The sequence below is a fragment of the Stegostoma tigrinum genome, chromosome 8 (assembly GCF_030684315.1).
Source record: "Stegostoma tigrinum isolate sSteTig4 chromosome 8, sSteTig4.hap1, whole genome shotgun sequence".
NCBI lineage: Eukaryota > Metazoa > Chordata > Chondrichthyes > Orectolobiformes > Stegostomatidae > Stegostoma > Stegostoma tigrinum.
Window position 1 is genome coordinate 63190595 of NC_081361.1, and position 25147 is coordinate 63215741.

Here is a 25147-nt window from a genome sequence, read left to right on the forward strand (position 1 = left end):
GTCAAATTTTTTCTCAACCTTTAAATCCAGATCCATTAGCTTGTTGAAATCCCTTGTTAAACACAGATTTGTAAGCCCTGTTTTATAATTTTAACCTCAAACCTAAGAATTATTTGTTCATTTTGAGACTTTAAACCAAAATATCCTCCAGAAGCTTGTAGTTAAACTTGCCAAAGCATGGCAGCAACTCTCTAGGCATTCTGCATCTTAGTTTATGCTACGTCGTAGGGTCTGGGGTCAGTACTCTGAATTTTGGCCTCTCTGCAATGCCCCTGGTCTCCTGTTTACGATTGGACAACCAAATGACAGTTTCAGACTTGACACCTGCCTTTGCTGCTGGAAGTAGCTGCACATTAACTCTTTCCTAACCACAAACCACATGATCAATTAAGTGATTTGTTTGGACTAGGTGAGGCCCAGTGAGGCTTACAGCTAATTGGTTTAAGGGAAGTACAATCAATTTCTAATTGGCTCATTAGGTAATGACTGACGTCACCTCTCTGTCTCCTGACTAGTTCCTGAAGATGTCAGTTGCCTGTGGACCCATCCTCATTTAAGTTCTGTTATTATCACTGTTATGATGGTTTGCCAAGATTGTTTAACATGTTCTTTACCCAATTTGGAGAGGGGGGGGCTGTGCTCTTAGGATGCTATGGTAGATATTATTGAGCTTGTCTCAATTTTCACTTGCTTATTACTAACCATTAGTTTTTTTTTAGTGGCTATTTGATAGGGTTTAAGCTTGTAATGTTTGAATGCCTGGCAAGACTTTTCATGCCTTTTTGAAGGCAAATGATACAGTTCATGTTGAAAAATAAAGTTGTTTGTAACCTCCAAGTTATGTAAAACTAATAAAAGATCCGAGTACTCATCTGAACAACTTGTTATCCAGAATATATTTTTAAAAAGTGTAGTTGCGAAATGTTCTCATACATTCAGTCAATACATCATCTCAGTTGATGAATGCCTAAAGGATCATACAGTTGGTAACTATTATACTGTAAAAGGCAGCATTCACTGCATGAGCATGCAGAGAGGTGTAGGTATATAGGTTCACAGTTTGGCAGAAGTGGATAAAGAGGCCAAGGAGGAGTGCTTGCCGCCTTCAGTTGAGGCATAGAATATAAAAATTTGGCAAGTCATATTGCAACTTTTATAAAACATTAGGCTACACTTGGGAATATTTGTGTATGTTTCTGGTCACCACACTACCCAGAAGGATTTAGAGACTTTTGAGAGCGTACTAATGTCCTTCAGGGAAGGAAATCTGCTGTCCTCGCTTGGTTTGGCTGATGTCTCCAGCCCACAGCAATGCATTTGACTCTGTTGCCCTCTGAAATGGTCTAGCAAGCCACTCGGTTGTATCAGTTACTAGAAAATTTCAAAGAAATGAAACTGGACAGACAACCTGGCATTGATCTAGGCACTGGAAAAGATCACAGCGGTCAACAGTCCTGTTGATCCTGCAGAGTCCTGCTGAGTAACGCTGGGGGCTTGTACCAAAATTAGAACTGTCTCACAGCCTAATCAAGCAACAGCCTAACATTGTCTGTAACCTGCGATTCTTAGTACGCCCATGTCCCGAGATGACACGATCACCAGCCATGGGTATGTTCTATTCCACTGGCAGGAAAGGTCCAGCAGAGCTGGCGGCAGTGTGGGTATACAGACAGGAGGGAGTTTCCTTGAGAATCATCAGCATTGACCCTGAATACCATGAATTCTCATGGCTTCAAGTTAAACATGGGCAAGGAAACCACCAGCTAATTGCCATGTACTGTCCTCCCTCAGTTGATGAATCATTACTCTGTTGAACAACATTTGGAAGAAGCATTAAAGGTCTCAGAGCACAAAATGTACTCTGGGTGGGGAATTTCAATGTCTATCACCAAGAGTGGTTGGGCAGAAGCGCTGCTGATTGAGCTGGTTGAGTCCTCAAGGATATAGACTCGATCTGCAGCAGGTCGTGAGGTGGGAAAAACCTGCTTGACTTCCTCCTTACCAATCTGCTAGCTGCAGATGCATCTGTCTGTGATATTTTGAAGAAGTGACAACTTCACAGTCTTTATCTGAAGGTGGGACTTTGCCTCTATAGGGACAAATCACCATCAGGTTATGTGGCACTATCACCATGCGAAATGGGCCATCAATAGCAGCAGAATTGTACTGTAGTGTAATCAGCAATCTGATGGCTCAGCATATGCCCCTCTCCACCATTACCTTCAAGCCAGGAGATCAACCCTGGTTAAATTGCAAGTGCAGAAGAGCATGCCAGAAGCAGCACTAGGCATCCCTAAAAAATGAGGGTGTTTTGCTCCCAAACTTGCATGCCAAACAGTTTTAAGCAGTGAGTCCACAGTCCACTGATCAGATTAAAATTCTGCAGTCCACTTGCATCCACTTGTGGATTGCATTGGACAATTAAACAAGTCTCTACAAATACCCCCATTCTGAATGAAAAAGCCCAACACATCAGAGCAAAAGATGAGGCTGAAACATGCGCAGCAATCTTCAGCCAGAAGTGCTGAGTGGATGATCTATTGCAGTCGACTCTGCTGGTTTTAGGCTAATTTAATTCACTCCTCCATTTGATATCAAATGTAGCAAGATCTGGACAGTATCCAAGTTATGCCTGACAAACAATTTTCATGCCACACAAATGCCAGGCAATAATCATCTCAATTTAGAAGACAACCTGTTTAATGCCCCTTGCCATTCAATGGTGTTACCATCACTGATTTTTCCAACTTCAAAATCCAGGGGGTTACCATTGACCAGAAACTCAACTGGACCCACCATGTAAACACAAGAGCTACTAAGGCTGGTAACTCACCACTTGACTTCCCAAAGCCTGGCCACCATCTACAAGGTACAAGTCAGGAGTGTGATGGCATAGTCCTCCCTACTTGGTGGGATGGATGGAGCCCCAACAACTCTCAAGCTTGAAACCATCCAAGACAAGGTAGCCTGTTTTACTGTTTTATTGGCACTGCATCCACAAGCATTCACTCCTCCTCCACCAGCGCTCAGTACACACTGGTGCTACTATCTACAAAATGCACTGCAGAAATTCACCCAAGATCCTTAGCCAGCTGCCAAACCTGCAACCATTTCTATCTAGAAGGCCAAGGGCAGCCGATGCATGGGAATGCCCCCACCTGCTGCAAGTTCAATTCCAAGCCAGTCACCATCTTGACTTGGAAATATAATGCTGTTCCTTTGCCGTTGCTGGGTCAAAATCCTAACAGCATGTGGATTGAAGCAGTTCAAGAAGGTGCCTCACCACCGCCTTCTAAAGGGCAGTGAGGAATGGGTAAGAAATGCTGGCCAGCCAGCCATGCCAATATCCCATGAATGAGATATTTTACAAAAAAATTTCCCACGAAATAATGGGAACTGCAAATGCTGGAGAATCCAAGATAATAAAGTGTGAAGCTGGATGAACACAGCAGGCCAAGCAGCATCTCAGGAGCACAAAAGCTGACGTTTCGGGCCTAGACCCTTCATCAGAGAGCCTCTCTGATGAAGGGTCTAGGCCCGAAACGTCAGCTTTTGTGCTCCTGAGATGCTGCTTGGCCTGCTGTGTTCATCCAGCTTCACGCTTTATTTCCCACGAAATGCCTGGTTTGAAGGGTATTAGCTGTGAGGAGAGACTTGGACAAACTTGGTTTGTTTCAGACTTGAACGTTGGAGAATGAAGGGTTATTTGATAGAATGGATTGTTGGCGTCTTTCTTCCGCCCCCCCCCCCCCAAAAAAAAGTAGAAATGTCAGTTGCGAGAGGACTTGCAAATGGGGCAAAGTTAAAAGATGTGAGGGATAAGTTGTTTTACATGGAGGATGGTAAATGATACGAATGGACTGTCTGAAGCCATAGTTAGACAGCATGGAAATGCACCCTTTGGTCCAGCTTGTCCATGTTGTCCAAGTTTCCCAAACTAAACTAGTCCCATTTGCCTGCATCTGGTCCATATCCTTCTAAACCTTTCCTATTCATGTACCTGTCCACATCTTCTACATGTTATAACTACACCTGCATCTACCACTTCGTTCTGTCACCTTTAAAAACATACCCTCTTGTTTTGAAACCCCTCCCCAGGCAAAAGACCTTTTTTTAGCTATTCATCTTTATCTGTGTCCCTCATGATTTTATAAGTGTATGAGGTCACCCCACATCCTCCTCTGCTCCAGTGAAAAACATCCCAGTCAATCCTGATAACAGAAGCCCTCCAGTTCCAGTAACATCATTGCGAATCTCTCTTGCATGATCTCCAATTTAATATCCTTACCAAAGTAGGGCAACCAGAAATGGTATTCTAGAAGAGCCTCACCAATTTCTGTAAAGCCGCAAGATGACATCCCAACTCCTATATTCAGTGCTGTGAGCAATGAAGCTAAGTATGCCAAAACCTCCTTTACCACCCTGTCTACCTGGTGACATAACTTTCAAAGAATTATGTACCTGAACTCCGAGGCCTCTGTTCGACAACATTCCCCATAGGGTCCTACCATTAACTGTACAAGTCTTGCCCTTGTTCATATTACCTAAACGTAACGCCTAGCATTTATCCAAATTTAAACTCCAACTGCCACTCCTTGGGCCATTGGCCCAGTTGATCAAGATTGCTTTGTAATCTCGCTTTGTAGAAGCAATTCAATAGCAAGGTTTAAGAGAATCTTGACAGACGCACACGGCAGAGAATAGAGCAATATGGGTCATTTAGTGGCAGAAGGCTTTCAGTTTAGAAAGGCATTACATGCTGGCAAGGGCTTAGTGGGTAGAAAGGCCTGGTTCTGTGCTGTACTGTTTTTTGTAAACTTAATGTCAACATTAATATGTGTTTGTAACAACTGTTACATTACATATATACACAACGCACATGCCGCACACTCATTTTTGCCATGACTTCTGTCAACAGCCAAGAAGCAGAAGGATTTTTTCATGTTCCTCATGATCTTGAAGTTTGCATGTTCCAAATTAAACTGTGGAAGTGAGCAGAACAGATACCCCTCGACCTTGTCTTATACCTCTTAAAATAGTAGTCTGTTGTCTTTGATCTATTCAAAATTCTGATGCATTTCTTTGTCATGTAAGGCCACGAAACATGGGAGCAGAATTTAAGTTATTCAGTCCATTGTAACTTCTGCGCTATGGAGTTTGTTTGCCTTTTCCCCAAGATACTTGACTCCCTTTCCAATTTTAAAAATGTCTGTCATTCTTGAATATACTAACACAGCCTTGATAGACATCTGTGGTAAAGAATTCTACAGATTCACTACTTTGTGAGAAGGAATTCTTCCTTATCTATACTTTTGTGATGTTAACCAGAGTCACATGATATTGAATTAGTAAAATCTACAGTTGATTGCAGTCGAGCAGGATAATATGGCCTTAAATAAAGCAATGAGCATTCTGATTTAGTTCAGTTGGAATGTTAATTTCCCTACTAGTTCTACACCCTTGGTATAGGCCATGATGGAGTCTTTTGGTATTTCTTAGATCTCGCTCATCCTATTACTTGTCTTTCCTATCCTTTATTCTTGCAACTTTTACTAAAGACTTCTTTAAAACCTTTTGGAGATGAGATGAACAAATTGCTTACATAGTCTTAAGATAAATAACATTCTAACTTTTTGAAATTTCTGTCCACTAAGGCTAATGACAATTTATTCCTTTTAATGGAACATGGCCTCTCCACTGAAGAAATTGGTGTTCCATAGAACATAGAACATAGAACAGTGCAGCACAACAGGCCCTTCAGCCCAAGATGTTGTGCCGACCATTGATCCTCATGTATGCACCCTCAAATTTCTGTGACCATATGCATGTCCAGCAGTCTCTTAAATGACCCCAATGACCTTGCTTCCACAACTGCTGCTGGCAACACATTCCATGCTCTCTCAACTCTTTATGTAAAGAACCCGCCTCTGACATCCCCTCTATACTTTCCTCCAACCAGCTTAAAACTATGACCCCTCGTGTTAGCCATTTCTGCCCTGGGAAATAGTCTCTGGCTATCAACTCTATCTATGCCTCTCATTATCTTGTATACCTCAATTAGGTCCCCTCTCCTTCTCCTTTTCTCCAATGAAAAGAGTCCGAGCTCAGTCAACCACTCTTCATAAGATAAACCCTCCAGTCCAGGCAGCATCCTGGTAAAGCTCCTCTGAACCCTCTCCAAAGCATCCACATCTTTCCTATAATAGGACGACCAGAACTGGACGCAGTATTCCAAGTGCGGTCTAACCAAAGTTTTATAGAGCTGCAACAAGATCTCACGACTCTTAAACTCAATCCCCCTGCTAATGAAAGCCAAAACACCATATGCTTTCTTAACAACCCTGTTCACTTGGGTGGCCATTTTAAGGGATCTATGTATCTGCACACCAAGGTCCCTCTGTTCCTCCACACTGCCAAGAATCCTATCCTTAATCCTGTACTCAGCTGTCAAATTCGACCTTCCAAAATGCATCACCTTGCATTTATCCAGGTTGAACTCCATCTGCCACCTCTCAGCCCATCTCTGCATCCTGTCAATGTCCCGCTGCAGCCTACAATAGCCCTCTATACTGTCAATGACACCTCCAACTTTCGTGTCATCTGCAAACTTGCTGACCCATCCTTCAATCCCCTCATCCAAGTCATTAATAAAAATTACAAACAGTAGAGGCCCAAGGACAGAGCCCTGTGGAACACCACACACCACTCACCACTGACTTGCAGGCAGAATATTTTCCTTCTACTACCACTGGCTGTCTTCTGTTGGCCAGCCAATTCTGTTTCCAGACAGCAAAGTTCCCCTGTATCCCATTCCTCCTGACGTTCTGAATGAGCCTACCATGGGGAACCTTATCAATTGCTGAAGTCCATATACACCACATCCACAGCTCGATCCTCATCAACTTTTCTAGTCACATCCTCAAAGAACTCGATTAAGATTTGTGAGGCATGACCTGCCCCCCTCAAAGCCGTGTTGACTGCATTTAATCAAGCCATGCTCTTCCAGATGCTCATAAATCCTATCCCTCAGAATCCTTTCTAACACCTTGCAGACGACAGACGTGAGACTTAATGGTCTATAATTGCCGGGGATTTCCCTATTTCCTTTCTTGAAGAGAGGAATTACATTTGCCTCTCTCCAGTCCTCAGGTACGACTCCAGTGGAGAGCAGGGATGCAAAGGTCTTCACGAGTGGCGAAGCAATTGCATTTCTCACTTACCAAAGCAGCCGACGACAAATCTGGTCCGGACCTGGCGACTTGTCAATCTTAATGTTTGACAAAATTTTCAGCACATCAGCTTCCTCTATCTTTATCCACTCCAGCATGCACACCTGCTCTTCAAAGGTTTCATTCACTACAAAGTTTGTTTCTTTCATAAAGACAGAAGCCAAAAACTCATTTAGGGCTTCCCCTACTTCCTCAGATTCCACACACAAGTTCCGTATGCTATCCCTGATCGGCCCTACTCTTTCTTTGACCATTCTCTCTCTTATTCCTCACAAGTGTAAAATGCCTTTGTGTTCTCCCTAATCCGTTCTGCCAAGCCTTTCTCGTGCCCCCTCCTGGCTCTCCTCAGACCATTTTTGAGCTCCTTCCTTGTCTGCCTGTAATCCTCTAGAGCTGAGCTTGATCCTAGCTTCCTCCACCTTATGTAAGCGCCTTCATCCTTTTGACGAGAAGCTCCACTGCTCTCGTCATCCAAGGTTCCTTTATCTTACCCCTTCTTGCCTGTCTCAGAGGGACATAGTTATTCATCACTCGCAACAACTGTTCCTTAAACAGTATCCACATGTCTATAGTGCCTTTACCATGGAACAATTGCTCCCAGTCCATGCTTCCTAACTCATGTCTAATCGCATCATAGTTTCCTCTTCCGCAATTAAATATCCTCCCATTTTGCCTAATCCCCCCCCCCCCCCCCTCCTCCACAGCTATGTAGAATGTGAGGCAGTTATGGTCACTATCACCAAAACGCTCTCCCACCACAAGATCTGATACCTGCCCCGGCTCGTTTCTGAGCACCAAGTCTAGAATGGCCTCTCCCCTCGTCGGCCTGTCAACCTACTGAGTTAGGAAACCCTCCTGAACACACCTGAGAAAAACAGCTCCATTCAAATCTTCTGCTTGAAGGAGGTTCCAATCAATATTGGGGAAAGTTAAAGTCACCCATTACAACAACCCTACCACGTCCACACTTTTCCAAAATCTGCCGACCTATGCTTTCTTCAATCTCCCTGCTGCTATTCGGGGGCCTGTAGTAAACCCCTAACGAGGTGACTATTCCCTTGCTGTTCCTAATTTCTACCCATACTAACTCGGTAGGCAGATCTTCCTCGACAACGGAAGCTTCTGTAGCTGTGATACCCTCTCTGATTAGTAGCGCTACACCCCTTCCTCTTTTTTCCCCCTCCCTATTCTTTTTAAATGCTCTAAATCCTGGAACATCCAGCAACCATTCCTGCCCCTGAAAAACCCATGTCTCTGTTATGGCCACAACATTCATAGCATCATAGTTCCAATTGTGAAAATTCTAAAGAATAGCTTTGTTGTTTCATTTGCGCTTTCTGCATCGATAGACTATTTCATAACATACTTTATCACTGGATTCTGCAGTTGTGTTGATAAAATGATTATTTTCCAAGGAATGACTACTCTTTGTAAGGGTTTTGTGTTTTCACCACTGAATCTGAAACTGGTGGAGAGCTCTCAAATTCCTTAACTTTGACCTGATCCTTTAGTGATTGGAATGTCTAGGTAGCTATTCAGCAAGTCTTTTCATCACTGTGTGCATATGTAATATATCATCTAATGCTGTGCAATTGAAAGATTCTGCCACCAACATACGTCATGGACTGAAACTTTTTGTGATCCGTACATGAACCTCTTTTGATCTCTTTATCTGTTGTCTTCCTCCAATTCTTCTGTTTTGGTTTTGAATACTCCATTATCTCATTCGTGGTGTAATGGTACTTCAGATTACACCTAAAAATCCATTGCATGCTGGGCAATTTGAGGCTGTATATCCTAAATGCTTTTCACTTCTGAAAGTTGTCACAAGGACTTGTGTACTAATTTCTTGTCATTAAAATTGATCATTTTTTACTCTTGCTCGAGATCTGAATATAGGCGGTCTTGCTATCCTGTTAATATTGTGTCCTGTTTTCTGATATGTTAGGTAGCATTCATTGCTCAAATGAAGCAGCTGGAAAGGAACATTTTCCAGTTTTTCTATTAGTTCTTCTGATACCTTGATCCAGCAGTGTGTAGCAGTCTGTTAATTTTAACTCTCATCAAAATTCGACATTTGGCTAAACTTGCTACTTTGGCATGGTGTAATAATTAAATGCTAGCTCAGTTGGAATTTCTTCCATCTTATCATTTGAATTTTTGGTATTCTTCATGGAGTTGTGCTCGCCTTGTCGTGCTACATCCCTCCCTCCTTTTCTCCCTCCTCCAAATTTGTCAAATTGACTGTGCTTCAAGCAAGTAGAATAATTTTTTATGGTCGACAAATACCACACCTTTTTTGTTTCTTTACGTTAAATTAAGCTACCTTTTTGAAGTTTTCAGTCATAGTTGTAGAGTCAGTTATACAGCATGGAAATAGACCCTTCAGTCCAACTCACCTGCACCAATAAAATATTTTAAACTAATGTCCTATTGGCCAGCATTTGGCCCATATTCATCTAATCCTCTCTGAAGGGTCTAGGCCCGAAACGTCAGCTTTTGTGCTCCTGGGATGCTGCTTGGCCTGCTGTGTTCATCCAGCCTCACATTTTATTATCTTGTTCATCTAAACCCTTCCTATTCAATGTAAACATTCAGGTGCTTTTTTAAATTGTGTTATAGTTGTGGCCGCCTCCGCCACCACCACCACTGGCTACTGATGACATAGGTGCACAGCCCCTCCACATGGAGAGTTGCCCCCTCTGGTCCCTTTTTTAAATTCCTCCCATGTTGTTCAACCTATGCCCTTCAGCTTTTGCCCTTTAGCCTACCTTGGGGAAAAAGACTGTGGCTACTCACCCTATCCATGCCCCCCATGACTTTATAAACCTCTATATAAGGCCACCTGTATTCAGCTGTAGGGAGAAAACAGCCTCAGCTTATTCGGCTCTCCCTGTAACTCAAACCCTCCAGTCCAGGAAACATCCTTGTAAATCTTCTCTGAACCCTTTGAAATTTAAGATCATTTTTTGTAGCGGGTGGCCAGAATTGAACACAGTGTTCAGAAAGTGGACTTGGCAACGCCCTGTACGGCCACATCATGACATCCCAACTCCTAAACTTTAATATATTGACCAATGAAGGCAAGTATGCCACATGCCACCTTCACCACCCTGTCTATCTGCAACTCCACTTTCACGGAAATATGCACCTACATCCCAAGGTATCTCTGTTCGGCATTACTCCCCAGGGACCTACCATTAATTGTATAAGTCCTGCCCTGCTTTCCCTTACCAAAATGTAACACCTCCCATTTACCTCAATTAAATTCTATCTGCCACTCCTCGGCCAAGGAGTTTTTCAACAATCTGTTACTGACATTAGCTAGGCCCGAATTTCACAGATGATGCCTCATCCCTGGAACATCTGGATAACAAAGATACCCATGTTAAACTCCTCGTTGACACCAGCTCCACTTTAAGACCATTATCCCTTCCAGACTAATCTCCAAACTGAGACCTTGATCCTGGATCTGCCCTCTGCGACTGGATCCTCAGCTTTGAGTCATAGGTGGCAATCAGGGAGGATAGGCAGCTGCACCTCCTCCTCAATAATCCTCAGCACTGGAGTTCCCCAAATGTGTCCTTAGCCCCCTAGTGTACTCCCTGAACACCTGCTGTGTTGCCAAATTCTGAATAAACACCATCTACAAATTTGCTGATGACGCGATCCCCTGTAGTGGGATGTGGGATGGATATCTCACGATGACTAGTCAAAATACAGAAGGGAGATAGAGGGCTTGGTGACGTGGTGCAGAGAAAACAATCTGTCTCTCAACATGGCAAAATTAAAGAACTGATCATCCATTTCAGACAGAAAGGAGGAGAACATGCCCCCGTCTACATGAGTGGAATTATGGTTGAGAGAGTGAAGCGTATAAATTCCTGGGCATGATTATGACTTATCCTGGACTTCCTACATAAATAAGACAGCCAAGAAGGCACAACATTGCCTCTGCTTCGTCCAGGCAGCTCAGGAAATTTGGTACATCCATAAGGTCCCTCACCAACTTCCACAGATGCACCATTGAAAGCATACTGCAGATGCATAACAGCCTGGGATGGCATCTACTATGTCCAGGACTGTAAGAATCTACAGAAGGTGGTGTGCATAGCCCAGACCATCACGGAAACCAACCTTTCATCCACGGACTGTATTGACACAACTCGCTGCTGCGAAAAGTTGGCCTACATCATCAAAGATGTACCATACCCTGGTAATGACCTCCAAGAACCTCTTCTGTCAGGCAGAAGATGCAGAAGCCTGAACACGTGCATCAGCGGGTTCAGGAACAGCTTCTTTCTGGCTGTTATCAGACTGCTGAATGGACTATAGCCTCAAATAATGTAACCTGCATGCCGCTAAGTCTTTTTGATCTGCTTATCCTTGGCTTGCTGTGATCTGTGTATAGTGCTTGTAAGCAAAACTTTTCACTGTATTTTGATACACATGACAATAAATTCAATATTCAGGTTTACTAATGGTATTTAAAGTCATCGAACTGGTTGGAGCTATTCCTAGAGCATTAGCGTTGGCTGATTAGATTATTAGTCCAGTGGCACTGCTGCCATTGCTACTGTCTCTCTGTCTTTAAAGTAAACCAGCTATGGTGAGAAACTAATCTTCTTCAATTCGCTTAGATTTCATACAGCTGGTTCTAGCACGCTATAACTTGGAAAGCAATCAGTCCATGGAATTCATTTCCAGTCACTTACCTCACACCTAAGTTAGTAGTTGACTTGTCAATCTAATCAGCTAATCAATACTTGACAAACATTCCCGATTGACAGAGATAACAAGGTTTAGAGCTGGACGAACACAGCAAGCCGAGCAGGAAAGCTGACGTTTTGGGCCTAGACCCTCCTTCAGAAAAATTGACCCAGTTGATTGTCAGTCAGGCGTTAATTACAATTTAGTTTATGCAGGTAGTTCTCTTTATAATGCAATAGTTGTGTTCTTGTGTCACCTCACACTATAGAAAATCGCTATACCTCTACAGCAGAAAGTTTGCATTATCCAAACACTGTCCACTGTTCATCAATTGTGTTAAAGCCAGTTCACGTTAACAAAATACATTATAGCAGAACTATCTGTCGCAGGAAAGTGTTGATTCAGACGTACCTATCCAAAGGCTGAATGACTTTTTTCAAGATCACAGGACTGCCAAGTTGGAAGTGGCTGGTCACTGTTCAAGGAAATGGAATGCCAAAGCGTTCCAGAGGAGCAAAACCATTTTTCTTTTCTCAGTTTTCCTGGCATCAGTTATGCGGTTCTTTTGAGCATCATGCTTCATGTGTTTATCATGAATGTGTATGACAAGGCCTTTATGAAATTTCTCATTGGGAGGGAAATATTGCCATTAGCTTAGATTTTGTGCTGTCCACTTAAGAAGGAATCTCAAATCATCTTGTGACCAGTTGTCTTTTTGAGGACCTTCTAAAATCAGTGTTTCATTCATATTTTTAATGCATGTTGGTTGATGCATACTCATTGAATATGGTGGAATTTGATTTTCACCATCCATTTCAAATGTCAAATGAGTAAAACTGGTTTCTGATTACTAAAATATGCTTTTTTATGATTTGTGCACGACCCAGCACTAGCCTTGTATCCTGGAATGCCATTTTCCCTCACTTCTGAGGGCATAGTTAGGTGGCTCTGACTGACCATTTTGCTTGGGTTCATGAAACCATTCTGCTACTTTTTTTTGTTTTCCCCCTTCAGTTTAGTGTTTCAAAGGCACCATGCTCAGTTCTTTGGTGCTTGTTGATTAGTAGGGAAATTGGCAGAGGGAGATTCTAAAGTTCCTGCGTGTGCCTTGAATTAATGAATAATAGTAATTACCAATAAGTAGCTATTCACAATGTGGATTGATTCTGGAAAAAACTAGGTTAACCTGTGCACAAAGTATTTTGGAATAACGTTGTTTGGGGCCAAAAATCATGATCGACTTGTATATAGATGGTGATTTATTCCTTGTTTCTTTTTCTCTTTTTTTTAAAAATTACCTCTTTTTGTCACAAAACATTTCCCTTTTTTATTGTGGAATTAAGTGCCTGGGCACATTCGTACCTTTTGAACAGGAAAACATGGTTTAAGAATGAGAAACCAGTTGAGTTGAATGATATTCTTTTTGTGTATGCTACTTTTGTGTAAGTAGTTGGGTTTTGTAAATTAATCCAAAAGTTGAGTGAGAAGTAATTAGTTTGACAATTACTGTATATGAGGAGTATATATTCTTTAAGCGGGATGACAAATTATGGCAGTTTGATTAACCTCTGAAACAATATTATGTTCTTGAGAGAAGTGTAATTTAGCAACTTGAAACCAAACCAAAGAATGTCCTGGGTGTTTACTAAAAGTTGGTTTTTGAAGGTGGGCCTAAAGAAAGAAGGCAAGTTGGAGGGCATTTCAGTGCTGGATGCCAAAATGGACTGAAGGATGAAGGGAGGGAGGGATTTATAAGAGGACAGTGTCAAATGAAAATGTTGACTTACAAGGTTGGGGGAGGTTTCATGAATGGCATGACTCCAGGAAAAAAAACTAAACAGTGCATTTTTAAAAAGATCCAGTAGGTTTGGATGGGTGAAGGAGAAATAGCACGGAGCAGTAGTGTAGGAGTGGGGACCAATTGAGGCAACTGAAACACAAGTGAAGTTTTTTTTTCTTTGGGTGAAGATGCAATCATCAGAGTTGGATAACTAAAGTTTATGGATGGTGGAAAATGGGATGTCATGTCTGATGACATGTAGTTGAGAGCTTTGGCACCAGTTTAGCTGACACAATGGCTGAAACAGTGATGGTCAAGATATGGATTAGTAAGTGTATCTTGAAGAGACTATTTGCAAGCAGTTAGCCAGTTTCTCAAATGAAAGCTATCTCAGGTGATATGTTTTGACAGAATTTGTGGCAAGGGCTGATCACTTGAGCTTAGTGCAATCTAAATTTTAAATAACAAGGCAACTCTGCAAGCATTTTGAGAAAACTGCTAACTTGTACCCAATGAAGCCAATCACGTCCTTAAGAGTTCTGACTGGGATTCCATGAAATACAAGTATTAACTGTGAATAAAAGCACATTTCACTGCCACATGGAAATTCCATGGATGCTTGAGATCTCTTGCTTTTAGCCATAACTAAAGTAGCTAAATACAGCTATCTAAGCTTAACTGCAGTGCCCCACAATGTCTCTGAAAAGGTCTGTGGTGCATCGGTAATGTCCTTTTTCTTCTGAAAAAATAGAACTTGAACCCAGACAGTCAGGCTCAGAGGTGTTTAATAACATTGTTGAACAGACTTTTGTAAAAGTAGTAGTAATAGTGGCTGGGCCAAAGAGCCTGTTTCTGTGCTGTGAAATAAGTGATTCCTGTCTTTGAAAAGTGCTTTTGTCACAGTGGGAGTGTCCCTTTTTCTGGGCTGGGAGGTCTGGATTCAAGTCCCTTGCTTCTAGAGTTGTGTAATAACATTTCTTAACAGGTTGGTTAGAAAATATCAACAATGTTTTTGACCAATTGGCCTCGACGGCTACTGTCGTGTCTCCTGGACTTTCTTCTGCAAAGTGTGGAATTAGGTTTTGCACGCAGGCGCCAAGACCCAACAGAATAGCATTAAATAACATGCTTTGGCTGTTTGCACCAAACAAAATGGACTGTACCCACCTAACCTATGCTTGCCAAATGTACAGCAGTGCTCTATATTGGATACAGTCCTGCTGTTGGACAACTGTGTGAAGAATGATGCTGACAAGTAATTTAGAATCATCAGTTGGGCCCAGAGCAAGGCACATCTTTGTGTACTGCAAGCTACATGTTTATACACAGGATCTTGTTTCTTGATGTCAGTAAAAACATATAGGCGTGCTCAATTATTTCAGCTTCACAGTCGATGTAGACTTGAGGCAGTGTCTTGACCAGATGCAGCCTGGTGGTAAACTGTCAATCAGCATTAATGGGTGCAATCTCCATTCTCCATGGTAATGTCTCTAAATTGGAATTGACTTGCCAACCAATCACGCTGCCTTGATACCAACAGTGTGAATGACGTTTCCCTTTGATTTGGTATTCTTGAGAATTATCCTAATGTGTGAAAAACATTAAGCCTTGGACAAAATGCAACTCAGTTGTAGTCAAATTCTTTACTGTCGTACAGTTATTAACAAAGAGGGCTGTGAAAGTAGGGAATTCAGCCTTTGAACTTCCTCTGGATGTGGTCGTGGCTAATATCCTCCAGAGAAGTACTGAAAAGGTGATTCAAATTAATACACTCCAGAATTTTTTTAAATTGCAAAAGTTCACTAGTTGCAGGAATGAGACTTCACTGTTTCAGTTGTCCCTTTCTCTAAAAAGCATGGCAGGAACCCAAGTACTTTTTTTAGTAGAGATGTTTAAGTTGCAGTCTTAACTACGTTAAGATTTGAAGAGGAAATAGCTGACGTCTGTGGTTAGCAGTGACTGAATCTCATTGTTTTGTGGTCATAAGCAGTCAGAATAATGTTAAGACTGTCAGTAACATCAAGTGCTGGCCTTGAAAATCTGCAGTTCAGAATAGAAGAAAATCCAAAATCATGGCAATTGTCAAGATTAATGTGTTTTTGATTGAGTGTTAAATAAACTCGTTTACTGTGCACATTTGTTTACACCTTGTCTTCTCACTAGTTAAAAAATGTCACTATGATCAACCAGCTAAAATCTAAAGGATGCGTGGACAATTCCTTTTCTAACTAAAATAGAATGGCCTTCAGCAATTTTTGCAATTAAGTTTCTGGTGAGTTTGGCTGTGCCTTACTAACCATAACCATAGCAGTAGACCTCATGGTATCTTATCAAAAAGTGTTTTATTTTTGTTATTTCTGCAGTTAATTCTACAGTTGTCAGACTGGTACTGCAGAGTGCATTGTGTTACGTTTAAATTGCAAAGGTCATTCCAGGGGGTCCAGTTCATTATTAATACGTAAAAACTGTCCACTTACAACAAACTTTCTATGAACAATCCAGAAAATTCAGTAAACAAACCATGCACTTTTTAAAATGTGATTTTGTTTTTATCTCTCTTGTCACATCCCATGCATACTGTAAGACTGCATATTAAAGGCAGAGAATACGTGACTAGTCAGATTTTTTTTCTTCAGTTTTTGGGAATCATTACAGGCCAGATGCTGAAGTTTATTGCCACTTTGATATTACCATGCATTTGCAAACTCGCACATAATTTATTTATAAACGAAAAACTGTCTAATTTGACTTATTTTAGGAAGATCAATTAGATGAATCCTGACTTCAGAGAGTTATGGATTAATACTTATTTTCTGCAAAGAATTCTTTATCTGTTTTGTCATTGGTTTGGATTATATTTACACAAGTCACATCTATGATCCCTATTAATAGTATTAGTAGTTTTAATACCTGTAGCCATAACAACACTTTTATTGGTAAAAGAGCTCCTGCTGCATGTGCATATCCTTGCTTTTCTCCTTTTCAATTCTATCCATGACCAACTTTTACTGTTCTTCTCTGCACTCCCCTGCTGTACCAGTGACTGCATTTTAGCCAAAATTGGAGTTCAAGCTCAAAGTTACGTGATCTTGATTATATGATAATGTGTTAAGTTCATAGAATACAATGGCATGATTTTGTCTTGATATAAACACTGCCACTTTCCCTATGCCCTTAAAAATGAGCATACATCCATTTTATAAGTCATTGCTTTCAAACTAGGTTTTTATTGATAGGCCAGCTGTCCATGCAGACTACATAGCTTCACTTCAATCCTGCTTATTCTGTGCCATCCCTCCATTCAGTGACTAAAATGCTGAGATTTGATTTCCTGACTTTTCTGAAATCTTGAAGGGTGCTGTGTTGGATTGCTTTTTACAACTTCAATGTTATGACTCATTTGCTTCAAGTCTTAATCTGTTTCAGCCAATAGTGCCCATCCCATCTACTGAGCTTGATTCTTGTTTATGATTAGACAGAAATTTAACTTTTCATAGAAATTCATAGAATCCCTATGATGCAGTTCGTTTGGCCATCCCCTTTAGTGATCCACTAAAGAACATCGCATGCAGAAGCCTACCCTATGTGTAACCCTACATTTTCCCATGGCTAATCCAGTTAGCCTGCACATCCTGGACACTACAGGCAATTTAACATGGCTGATCCACCTAACTTGCACATCTTTGGACAGTGGGCGGAAACTGGGGCAGCTGGGGAAAATCCCATGTAGACACAAGGAGACCATGAAAATTCCACTTAGACAGTTGCCCAAGGCTGGAATCAAATCCGGTTCCCTAGTGCTGTGAGGCAGCAGTGCTCCACTGAGCCATGGAGCACCTTACTAGTTTGAACAGTGTCTCTGTCCCCCTCCTCCCCCTGTGCTGAGTTAACGCTGATTTTGTTATTTCAGATTTCCAGCATCCAACATACGTTGCTTCTGATTCTTCTTCCCCTGCATTTTTGGCCCAATTAATAACCTTTTCTTTGCCAATTATCCACTTGCTTTCTATTGTTTCTGACTCAGTTTGTCCTTCATAACAATTTTGAGAAGGAGACACAAGTTACAGGAGGTGTAATACCTGTAGTTTTCCCCCTTGCCTCATTGTCCAAGGCCCCTACACTCAAGTGAAACTGAGTTGGTTGCACTACCTTAGAATACACGATTTTCATGTATTCTCAAACTTCAGTCTCCTTTGAAATAACTGCACTCAGTTTGGAAGTGTGACTCCAAGCTTCCAGTTGTGCTGTGTTAATTTGAATGTTGCACTGTCATTTGCATTTCTGCCCTTGGCCTGCTGTAGCGTTCCTGTGAAGCTCGATTCAGGCTTGAAGAACACCATCTTCAATTTGGACATATAACCACTCCTGGACTCAACACTGATTTCAATTTCAGATTGTTCTTAATCAACAGTTGACTTAAACCCAATGTCAGACATGCTAATATCAATGATTTTTAAAGTTAGGCAGTTAATTATTTCAGGCTAGTTTGATATTTTGCTATATGACTTCACTTTCAATTTTAAGTCTAATTTACAATACGATAAGACCATAAGAAACAGGAATAGGAGTAGGCTGTTCAACCCCTTGAACCTGCTCCACCCATTAAGTCAGATCATGGCTGATCCAACATGCCACTTATCCAGTTTCCTGCATTTTTCCCATGCCGTCTGAATCCTGACTGATCAAGCATTTGTCTGTCTGTCTGCCTATCTACCTACCTAGCCCTTCGACACACACAAGAACCACTCATTTCCAAAATACTTTGAAAATTGCAACGCTGCCTGTGACTCTACAGTTTCATTAATTCAGTGCTAAACTACTATCTGAGGCAACTGGCAATTCTACCTTGATTGGATAATGGAAATGTGGTGTTGTGTGTCTTGCCAACGTCATTCCTAGGAGGCTCCTGTCCTATTTTGTTAAAACCATGCTCCAGTGATATTCTGAATAGCTGGTTATAGAAACACTATTTTATATTCCGTTTTAGTATTAAGCATTTAAGCATTCTTAATCACGTTATTCCTGTATCTTTTTTCTCCTCCTCATCCTAACTATTCGTAGGAACAAGCTCAGGTTCCTGTCTACCATCCTACTCCAAGTCAAACCCGGCTGGCTACTCAACTTACTGAAGAAGAACAGATCAGAATAGCGCAAAGAATAGGTCTCATTCAACACCTGCCCAAAGGGGTCTATGACCCAGGAAGAGATGGATCGGAAAAGAAAATTAAAGAGTGAGTTTTGAAGATCAGAAATGAACCACTTAATCTCAGCCCAAAACTGTGCAAAATTTTATCCTAATCTATAGAAGTAAACTACAGTTAACCCAATTTTTAGAGCAAAGCCATTTTTAAAAGGAGCTTTTAAGTCATTATTAAAATTTAATTGAACAAACCCTCCATCTTTTTTCTGCATCCCTCTTGGTAAGTACTGGTAGTGCATTTTTTCTGCTTAACATTGACTAGTGCATTGCCTCAGATTAGCCTGTTGAATGCTGATCTCTTCTCAATTCTTGCAGGGTCAAATTTGCATTAACGTACCTGTTCTTTTTCTCCAGTCATCATACAAAATATTAACTTGATTCTGAGCTGTTCTAAATCTTTTGTATTTGTTTTGGGCATTTTATTTCCCCCATGACTATCTTGGCATGGTTTCTTTTCTGGAACAAAATCCCACAAATTGATTTATTATCTTGCAGCTACAAAATGTTAAACATAATTGTCATTGAAATTATTATTTCATTTCTAATGGTATTCTGAATGTTTACCAATTGCCTTTAAAATGGCACTTTGTTAAAGCTATACAATAATGCTTTTGTATGCCAACAAACTAGTTTGTGTACTTCTAACCACTTTATTTTACTTTCCAGGTGTGTTATATGTATGATGGACTTCATTTATGGTGATCCAATTAGATTTCTTCCGTGCATGCATATTTATCACCTGGACTGTATAGATGACTGGCTGATGCGATCTTTTACTTGCCCTTCATGTATGGAACCAGTGGATGCTGCATTGCTTTCTTCATATGAGACCAATTGAGAAGGCCTTGCCTTCTATATCTAGATACCATGGATAAAAATAAATCCTGATCTCTACCATTTGAGCCAAAGAGTCAGAGATTTGGAGAACCCTGATTGTATGCGATCATGTACGAAGTACAACACTGATGATAACTCATGACTGCAGTTCTTTAAAAACTTGTATGTAATACTTAAATGCTGTTATTAAAAAATAAAGTAACCTACAAAGCCCTGACCACATGTGAACCTTAAAGATGGGCTAATACATGTGATATAACCATTAATTTATCACCTAGCACAAGACCATGATTATGGTGTAGCATGCATTTCAAAAGTTCTTTTTGAAAGACATAACTCGCATGTGAAAGGAACAGTATCTTCTATTTGACATCTTATCATGGCCATTCATAATTGTTTTATTTTGGATGCATGGAATATTGTTTTCACATAAATCAGTGGTTCCAAAAGTATCCCATGCAGCAGAACTCTCAGGAACAATGGGTGCTTACTTTGTTTTGGTACACAAATTATTTGGGGGAGGGGAGAACATTTCTAAAATCATTTTTGAGACATTCTTAAACTTTACATCTGAAGCTTAATATACTTGGGCTTAAAAACATACACTGTGTGTGTGTGTGTGTGTGTGTGTGTGTGTGTGTGAGAAAGAGAGGATGAGTGCCTGCTTGTAGATTTTTATTCCAATAGTTAACATTTATGGTGTCTCAGTTGCCAACTTCTCCAACATCCCTCTATCTAAAAGAAATTCTGCAAAGACTGGCATGTTAGTTGATCTGATTAAAGAACACAGCAGTACTATTGTCACTTAAGTATTCCACTACCACAAAATTTATAATTTGCATGCACATGACAGAGGAGATAACAAATTTCATAATTTGGCCTATTTGAAGGATACTGTTTCTTGACTGCAGTATGTTGTGTTCAGTGGTTTGTGTCTTGGCTTTTGTTTTCAACAATGATTTGGTCGGATACTAACATTTTTGGTCAGGGCTTTGTCTTAGGAAAACTCTAGGTGCCGGGATAGCAAATAACTTGTGCAGGAGATTGAAATGTTTGTTTGCTGCCTTTGATTTTGAAGGATCATTTGCCTTCAGTTCAAATGTGTAGTGGTACTTAAATGCATGCCGAAAGCTGACTTCAGTACAGTAAGTAATATCTCCCACTGTCCATCAGGCAATGTCAACATTGATTAAGACACATAAATGCAAATGCCGAGCCGGTGGACCGTTGTCCCATGAGAAAGTTGCCTTTGTGTGCAAAAACCGGGAGAACACACTGCAAATGGACCACCAACAAATTAAATTATTTGACAAAATTTTGAAGCAAAGATTGAACTGAACTGTAATTTTACAACCTGAAAAGGTTTTTGGTCTTGTATTTGGCAATTTGTCCATAAGATATTGAGATCAAAATTCCAATGACACGTGTTAAGACAAATTGGCAGAACATAGAGCACAATTTACCTATATTGGCTTGTAATGAACCTCCACCATCTCAACTGAAGTAATGGCACTAGTAAAATCCATCTAATCTGGCTGACACTATTTGCAAGGGAGAACGAACAATGAAGCTTTAGAATATTAGTAAATAAACGTTAAATATATTAATCAGAAAAACGAGTTGCATTTGCAGTTTTAAAAAATCAAATACAATGATATAGTGGCTTGTTTGAAGGAGTGTTCTTCATGAAAAGGTACTTGCCAAGCATATTGAGGAAAGGTGATGCTATGAGCTGCCTTTATGATGTGTAACTGATGTGAAGTGACTGTTTAAAGGCAATTTGTTGCTATCATTTCATAAAGTTTGCAGATACTTTTTCATGAGAATCATGCCTCTTTTAATAAGTAGAAAAAAGAATCAAGTTGTGAAATCAAGAAAATCCTTTTTGGACCTGGAGTTTTCCTTATTTTAACAAAAGAAATACTTTAACACTGGCACAAAGAAGTAGGAATTTAAGCTTGTTTGCACAGTTATTTTCCATTACAAATGGAACTCTTAGCCTTAGGTCTTTTGAAATGATGTCTTGTTACAAGCCAGATTAGCGTGGTGCTCAAAAGATTGTTTTGGGATACACGTCTGATCATTTATTTTAAAAAGGTTAGACACTGCATTTGAGAAATGAGCAGGTCCACTGGTGTGCAAAGGTTCTTATAAAATCAGATGACTTTTTTCAAAATATTCACTCAAATTTTGCGTTCAGAATTCTGAAATTTTTTGAGTTCTGTTAGCTGACTTGCAGGTCTTCCAAATTAATGGAAACTGTGGTCAGATAAATTAATTTAAGGGTCGTTTGTTTGTTCAAAGCAGCTTAAAAGCTTTGGTGTGGCACTGTTTGCAAAATAAGAGAAGATTTTAAATTCTTACATTTTCCCATGTAACTTGAGGGACGCAAGTTGCAATAGCCGTGACTGTATGATTAAGAGCTGTTGGTCTTAAATCAGTGAAAAGGAAGACGTATATTTGTGCAATATTTTCAATTGAGATACCATAGTATTTACAGCTGTTTATTTTATGACCATTCCACAGACTTTTTAGTAACTGTACACTTAACTGTAATTATGTTTAAATTTCAAAGTTTGTGTGCACATTGAGGGGCACAAATGTGGGAGTAATCAAAAAGCATTGTGTGAAACTGACAACTTTTGAGTGTTCCATTTATTGTACAAGTGGCATATTTAGGCAATTGTTGCAACAGTGGTGAATTGGATAGCCTTTTTAGTGGTGTTATATCGCTAGGCACTTTGTGTTAACAACTCTCACACTGATTTTGTTTTGATACAATTTTAAAAGATTCTTAGTGCTCCAAGCTTGTAAGAATTGGCCTGCCCTCTTGAATGTCTTGGCAGCATGGTTTTTAAATAAAGCAACCTTTTCTTTCCCTTGTAAATGTTTCACTCTCTACTTCCATGTCCGTTAACTTTGCAGTTAATTGGCTGTGGATCTCACTAAATTTTTGATGTCAAAACACCAACCAGGTAATTTGTTCATTAGCATTTTGGTCATGTTTCCCCTCCCCAAAAACACATTCTTAATTTTCCCTACCAGTAAAATCTCCCATTCTGAACAGGATTTTTTGCACCTCAACCTGAGAATTGATTATGAAGGAGGTGTTGAGTTTAAGTGTTGAGCTACCATGAGATTGTGTTCTGCTGCCTTCCTTGCTTCTCCCCTCACCACCAGCAAAATGACCAAAAGCATTTCACTCTAGTTTCTTGCCTTCCACATACTGCCATATGATTTCAAATGGCTGCATAAAAGCACATGGTTTGTTTTGTAAAGCTAAATACATTTATTAGTTTAAAATTTTTTTGTTTGCTTAAGACCAAAGCTTACTGAAAATAACTGGACTTAAAACACTGTTTTCTTTTGGTCTTGTGTTGGACCATTGCCACCTTTTTAGCTGCAGTTGCTCAATGAGCTCAGTTGAGGCTTTTAAATAAGTTGGGGGGGGGGGGGGCGCGAAGAAAAAAAAATCACTTTTTTCTTAGATTGCAGCATGAGGGAAGATTTAGCTTTTAATCTTCAGTTGTTAATATTTTAGTTGACCAGTGTTTGTCGAGCAGAAAATATCTATCTTCTGCTGGTAATAACTGTAGTGAGTAATTTTAATGAGTTTAATCAAGACCTTGTTTTAAACCTGTTAACGAAACAACTTCTCTCAGTTAGAGAATCTTTGCAAATGTGACGATAATTTCTTGGACATTCAACTTAGTGGAATGATTTTGCTTGAATTTTCAATATTCAAAAGCAGAAATTGAATTTCCTGGTTATGTGGTATGAGATATTTCTATGCACATTGTAGGTCATTTTATTTCATTATCTACTCCAACTTGCTGAAAAATAGAACATTGTGAAGTTCTTTACAAGTTGTATAACCAATGTGTTAAATTTGTGCTTGTTTTATTTATTGGCAATCAGTTGTCTTAATAAATATTATGCTTTCTCAATGTTGAGGTTGTTGACATTTTGAAATACTGATTTTTAAATTACAGAAGCATTTTGTTTAATTATCTTTGGTTATGTACCTACTTTTATTTTTATATAAAGTAAAGAACCTTACAGTGCTTCTGTTCTGTGATGCGAGTATTTGTGAAGTACTGCACAAAACATTCCACTTAAAGCAATGGCTGTAACCATTGAATTTTGGAGGAGGGGGATAAAAAACATACTTTTTCTTCAGTTAGTTTTAACTTTGTCTGGTGAATTAGTAATTCAAGTTCTATTTATATACAAAGTGTTGCACATTCCAATAAGCAGAGATTCATGTATATTATTTATGGGCTTGTTAAAGAAAGCAGGTATTAAAAACTGCAATACTAAACATGATTTTTGTCTTTTTTTAAAAAAATGCATTGCAACTGCACTGTTAATTAGAAAAGTTCTTATTATGCTATTGATGATTGTAATAATCTGCATCTAATTAGATTGGAGCATCTTTTCTGGAGATATCGAGGATAGCACGTTGGTGGCTTAGAATTAACCTGTAGTGTCACCTTGGATCTAGGGTAAGTATTTGTATTTGCTTTCATTCACATTAATTGTTACAAAAACATTAAGCTGACCAAATCTAGTATAAACTTCAGTATTTAAGCTGGTCAAAGATTTATTATTAAGGATTTCTGGATTTTGTTTGGTGGCAGCCATGTCTAAGACCATGCACGGGAAGCTGTTGGTGAAGCAGAATTGTACATCCTTCAGGAAGAGGATCCCTACTGATGCCCAAGCATTGAGCGTAGTCTTAAGAGCTATTATCAAGGCGTCATTCTATCAGGTTGCAGTCGTCAATATAACAATGCTTTAAGTTAGCATGTAGTTTTGCAGGTTGGTGGGGTCTCTTTTGCAGCAAGACTCTTGAATTATCTTTTGACTTGAGATGTTGTGATTTCCTTTCTGATCATTGAGTGATTGTGTGCATATACAAATCTATTGTGTATGTTGTCAATGAAATAGAAGATCTTTTACTATAATGTAATTTACAATATGCTGTTGATATCAGAACTATTCGGTGGTACTAAGATACGTATTATGTTAATTCACCCTTGAAGTTATTGGAATGAAAGCCTACGTTGTTGCGAAGTAATTTTGAAGTTAATATTGCAGATTATTTAAGGCAGTTGCATGATTTTTCATTGTTTGTGTTCCTTTAATTTAAGCTGTTCGTTTTTTCCAAATCGCAGTATGTAATTTGAAATATTCCTGAATTTGAGCTCTTCACCAAAGCCACTTTAAATTTGAGATAACTTGGCTCTCTTGTGGTGAAGTTGGGGGCTTGTAAGAGAAGCCAGCATTTCTCAGCAATTCTGGCTTTGTCACAATGACTATATGGCTTGTAATAATCTGCAGCAATGATTTAAAAGCATTTTTCAACTTGGCTATTTTCAACCATTGTGC

At 39.9% G+C, this 25147-nt stretch overlaps 1 protein-coding gene across 2 annotated transcripts in view; it reads left to right on the forward strand.

Moving 5' to 3' along the window:
* The window catches only part of rnf11b (ring finger protein 11b), a 75744-nt gene that overhangs the window by 19544 nt on the left and 31053 nt on the right, over positions 1 to 25147 (forward strand). The window contains exons 2-4 of one of the 2 annotated variants that reach the window (XR_007248443.2): positions 18781 to 18950; positions 19586 to 19918; positions 24181 to 24261. Coding sequence is in view for 1 of the 2 variants with exons in the window: in XM_048539483.2 (XP_048395440.1) it covers positions 18781 to 18950; positions 19586 to 19757 (342 nt within the window). In the remaining variant the exon portion in view is untranslated. Of the gene's footprint in view, positions 1 to 18780; positions 18951 to 19585; positions 24078 to 24180; positions 24262 to 25147 lie in introns of those variants that run through there. The other variant, XM_048539483.2, reaches the window with a different exon arrangement.